The 5,406-nt window shown below is 39.1% G+C and overlaps 1 protein-coding gene across 3 annotated transcripts in view; it reads left to right on the forward strand.

The window, feature by feature from the left end:
• The window catches only part of METTL16 (methyltransferase like 16), a 69,370-nt gene that overhangs the window by 19,441 nt on the left and 44,523 nt on the right, over positions 1-5,406 (forward strand). For all 3 annotated transcript variants that reach the window (XR_827156.1, XR_827157.1, XM_010861311.1), the window contains exon 3: positions 1,576-1,775. Coding sequence is in view for 1 of the 3 variants with exons in the window: in XM_010861311.1 (XP_010859613.1) it covers positions 1,576-1,775 (200 nt within the window). In the remaining 2 variants the exon portion in view is untranslated. The remainder of the gene's footprint in view (positions 1-1,575; positions 1,776-5,406) is intronic.

The raw sequence follows: 5,406 nt of genomic DNA on the forward strand, positions 1-5,406 counted from the left end.
TTTAATGTGAAAATTGATTGAGGCAATTGCTGTGCTATTGAGTGAAGCAAAACTGTGTTCATGGTTGCTTGCCCGTGGATTAACTCTGTTTTATCAGCCTCCACAATTGACAAAATTAATATATATCTACCTCTGATGCCTAGGAGTAGACCTCATTAATATCCTGTTAAATAGGCTTAACATATTTTAATGAGACTTTTTACTGCTAGCATATATTTATGCAGCAAACTTCCACTCCCACTGTTTTATGGAAACTTGTCTTTAAAAGATCATAAATCCCCACCTAATGTAAAGTCAATCACTTTTGAAGTTATTTATCCTCCTGATTTTGTTCCAGCATTTTGTTGCTGCAAAGTTACTTCATCTAACACTTTTCCTGCCTCTCAAAATAGTTACATTGACACCAGTTCTTAAGTTAAATGTAAATATGTCATATGACATATTCCTCCATATCTACTCAAGAGAAATAATAACCCATCTGTGTGAAGGCTTGTATGTGGATGTTTATTAGCGGCATTGTTCATGACAGCCAAAAAATAGAAACAGTCCAAATGGCCATCAAGTGGTAAGTGGGTAAACAAAATGCCAATGTAGTTATTCATCCAGTACGTAAACTGCAATGTGGTCATCCATACAATGGAGTATTATTTGGCCATAAAAAGAAATGAAGTACTGATACATGCTACACCATGGATAAACCTCACAAATATTGTGCAAAGTGAAAGAATCCAGGTGTAAAGACCACATGTTTCTGATTCATTTGTGTGAAATGTTCACAAAAGGCAAATCTCTGGAGACAGTTACATTAGTGGTTGCCCAGAGCTGAGGGCAGAAATGAGGAATGACTTGCAAATGGGTACAGGGTTTTCTTGAGGGTGATGGGATTGGATTGTGGTGATGGTTGCATGACTCCGTGAATACACAAGAAACGATTGTGTCTTTATAGGTAAATTTATAGTATGTAAATTACTACTCAGGAAGCCTGCTAAAATTAGTCACATTTAAAATTTAATATTTGTAATATTTATTGTATTTAAATATGTTAACCTGTTTTCATTATTAAACATCTTATACTGGTTTCTTTCCACTTTTAAGTATGATTTTCCAAGAATGCTACTATCAAATCATGTTAATTGGTGATAGTAAAAATAGCCAGCATGTAGGCATTATGCTAGTACTTTTCACAGATTATCACAGCAGCTCTACGTGTAGGTATTATTATCCCCATTTTACAGTGGAGAAAATGGCCTCATAGAGGCTAAATAACTTGTCCAAAGTTACATAACTTAAGTAAGGAGACAACTTGGCAGGAACTAGAACTGAGGTACTCTGGTCCTGTATGCTTCATGTATGAGGATGCAGTATTTTTGAAGGAAATTTATGCTGCCTCTCATATACTGTGACTGTTTCACGCCCATGTGTGTTTGCCACTGCCCTGAATGCTCCTGCATAACTATTTCTGCGTGATCTCCTAGGAAATTCAAATGGGTGTTTGGTACTGCCTGGTTGCCATAGAGCTTTTGCAACATAGCGCATCTTACTAATCAGTTTTACTTCTTTTTCTCCACCTTTCAGTCTTAATTTTAAAGACCCTGAAGCAGTCAGAGCTCTGACTTGTACTCTGCTAAGGGAAGATTTTGGACTTTCTATCGATATTCCGCTGGAGAGACTGATTCCTACAGTTCCCTTGAGACTCAACTATATTCACTGGGTAGAAGATCTTATCGGTCATCAGAACTCTGACAAAAGTACCCTCCGAAGAGGAATTGACATAGGTACATGGCTTAAAATTCTTCCTTGGCTAAGTGTTAAGTTTCATAAATTTTGCGAAGTCTTTGCAAGTTCTTTGAAAACTCTTGGGTATTTATTGTGTAAAAGAAACTGGCTACAGATATCATTGTTCTTTGTGGGTACACCTGGGCTTTTCTGCTGTCAGTCTCTCTGAGAAGGGATTGTCAACCCCAAATGGCACAAGGGGGTAAGAGAGTCCTGTTTTCTTAGCTTTTCAGATCACTGTGTTTACATCTGCATCTGTTGGGCACTATTTTTACTCTGAATTATTTGGTGTTAGCACAGAAGTCCCCATATTGGGATGTTGTGGTGATGGCCATTTAATAAAAGATCATGTGGGCCTGAATACTTTTAGAAATCTCTTAGATTCGTAGAGAGTATTTAATCCAAAATTAAAAGGAAGGAAAAAGGCTATAAGATGTTCACTTAATTGTAAACTTCTACAATGGAGAAGACTGTCCTGTTTGATTCATTTGGGGAAATAAGTAGAGAAACAGAAGGAAATGAAGGTAGGGTGTGTTTTGCAATTATAAATGTATGTCAGTCATAGCCAGTGTTTTCATTTTGATAGAGTTTTAAATTTGTTAATCTGTTGGACTTTATTAATTCTTTATAGAAAGAATGAAGAATTAAAAACTCTGTACTCTATTTCTAAATATACTTAATAGGAGACAGTTTCTAGGTGATAGTAAATGTTTGACATTTTCAAGGCTCATAGTACATGACCTTTCCAGCAGCATTTACCTACCTCTCCTTTCTCTTTTAAATGCACTCTCCTCCGTTAGCTTCCATGACACCAGACTCTGGTTTTACCTTTTCATTTTTAGTCACTCTTCTCCCCTTTTCAGGCTTCCTTTCTTGTATCTGGCTATTAAATATTGAGAATTTCTGAAGCTCAGTCTTAACACTTTTCCTATTTTGCACTCTACCTCTAGGCAATTTTGTCCATGTCTACGACTTTATTTTCTACCTCCATGCAGATAACCTACAGATTGTTTATTCCTCCAATTCAGATTACTTTTCTTGAACTCTGGTCCAAAATATACAGGAAACTTGGATATATCAAAGACATCTCAGATTTTGCAATGTCCAAGACCAAACTCAGACTCTCCCTTCCTAATCCAGGTCCTCTTCCTTTGTTCCTTGTTTCAGCAGCTCCCTCACAGTCCACCCTGTCATCCTTGATTTTTGCTTCTCTCCATTCTCACTGACAGTGTCTGTCACCTTTTACCCTAAAATAGTTTTCCTTTTTTAAATATTCCTTAAATCATCTACTTTTCTCCATCTCAGTTGCCACCATCCCAGCCCGAGTCACCATCATGTCTCCCTGTCTACAAAATAGCTTCTCAACTACTCTGTTGTCATCTGCTCTGTTGCCTCTCCATTCCAGAAAGTGTGCATAAACCTGTGTCTAATTATTATGTTTACCATTTTAATGACTTTCTCTTGCTTCTCTGATAAACACCCAAAACCTTTAGTAGGTCTATTAGAATTTTCATTGTCTGATTCTTGCCCTCTAGGTCTCTCTAACCCTTGCCTTATATTCTTTTTCTTTTTCTTGGGATTTCTGCAGTTGTCTTTAGTTCTTCTAATCAGACATTATGATTCTATGTACATGTTGTTCCCCCTGCCTGGACTTTTGCACCTTCACCTCTTTATTTCTCATTTGTACTGTACTTGCGAACTCTTCCCCATACTTGTACTTGTCAAGACCATCCCCAAGAAAAAGAAATGCAGAAAGGCAAAATGGTTGTCTGAGGAGGCCTTACAAATAGCTGTAAAAAGAAGAGAAGAGAAAGGCAAAGGAGACAAGGAAAGATATACCCATTTGAATGCAGAGTTCCAAAGAATAGCAAGGAGAGATAAGAAAGCCTACCTCAGTGATCAATGCAAAGAAATAGAGGAAAACAATAGAATGGGAAAGACTAGAGATCTCTTCGAGAAAATTAGTGCTACCAAGGGAACATTTCATGCAAAGATGGACACAATAAAGGACAGAAATGGTATGGACCTAACAGAAGCAGAAGATATTAAGAAGAGGTGGCAGGAATACACAGAAGAACTGTACAAAAAAGATCTTCACGACCCAGATAATTACAATGGTGTGATCATTCACCTAGAGCCAGACATCCTGGGATGCAAAGTCAAGTGGGCCTTAGGAAGCATCACTACGAACAAAGCTAGTGGAGGTGATAGAATTCCAGTTGAGCCATTTCAAATCCTAAAAGATGATGCTGTGAAAGTGCTGCACTCAATATGCCAGCAAATTTGGAAAACTCATCAGTGGCCACTGGACTGGAAAAGGTCAGTTTTCATTCTAATCCCAAAGAAAGGCAATGCCAAAGAATGTTCAAACTATTGCACAATTGCACTTATCTCACACGCTAGCAAAGTAACGCTCAAAATTCTCCAAGCCATGCTTTAGCAGTACGTGAACCATGAACTTCCAGATGTTCAAGCTGGATTTAGAAAAGGCAGAGGACCCGGAGATCAAATTGCCAAAATCCGTTGGATCATAGAAAAAGCAAGAGAGTTCCAGAAAAAAATCTACTTCTGCTTTATTGACTATGCCAAAGCCTTCGACTGTGTGGATCACAACAAACTGTGGAAAATTCTGAAAGAGATGGGAATTCCAGACCACCTGACCTGCCTCTGAGAAATCTGTATGCATGTTAAGAAGCAACAGTTAGAACTAGACATGGAACAACAGACGGGTCCCAAATCGGGAAAGGAGTTCATCAAGGTTGTATATTGTCACCCTGCTTATTTAACTTATATGCAGAGTACATCATGAGAAATGCTGGGCTGGAAGAAGCACAAGCTGGAATCAACATTGCCGGGAGAAATATCAATAACCTCAGATACGCAGATGACACCACCCTTGCGGCAGAAAGGGAAGAAGAACTAAAGAACCTCTTGATGAAAGTGAAAGAGGAGAGTGAAAAAGTTGGCTTAAAACTCAACATTTCAGAAAACTAAGGTCATGGCATCTGGTCCCATCACTTCATGGCAAATAGTTGGGGAAACAGTGGGCTCCAGAATCACTGCAGGTGGTGACTGCAGCCATGAAATTAAAAGACGCTTACTCCTTGGAAGGAAAGTTATGACCAACCTAGCAGCATGTTAAAAAGCAGAGAGACATTACTTTGCCAAAAAAGATCTGTCTATTCAAAGCTATGTTTTTTGCAGTAGTAATGTATGGATGTGAGAGTTGGACTATAAAGAAAGCTGAGCGCTGAAGAATTGATGCTTTTGAACTGTGGTGTTGGAGAAGACTCTCAAGAGTCCCCTGGGCTGCAAGGCAATCCAGCCAGTCAATCCTGAAGGAAATCAGTCCTGAATATTCACTGGAAGGACTGATGCTGAAGCTGAAACTCCAATACTTTGGCCACCTGATGCGAAGAACTGACTCATTAGAAAAAACCCTGATGCTGGGAAGGATTGAAGACAGGAGAAGGGGACGACAGAGGATGAGATGGTTGGATGGCATCACTGACTCAATGGACATGAGTTTGAGTAAACTCCAGGAGTTGGTGATGGACAGAGAGACCTGGCATGCTGCAGTTCAGTGGGGTCGCAAAGAGTCAGACACGACTGAGCGACTGAACTGAACTG

This window comes from Bison bison, unplaced genomic scaffold (genome assembly GCF_000754665.1).
Source record: "Bison bison bison isolate TAMUID 2011002044 unplaced genomic scaffold, Bison_UMD1.0 scf7180017864472, whole genome shotgun sequence".
Lineage (NCBI taxonomy): Eukaryota > Metazoa > Chordata > Mammalia > Artiodactyla > Bovidae > Bison > Bison bison.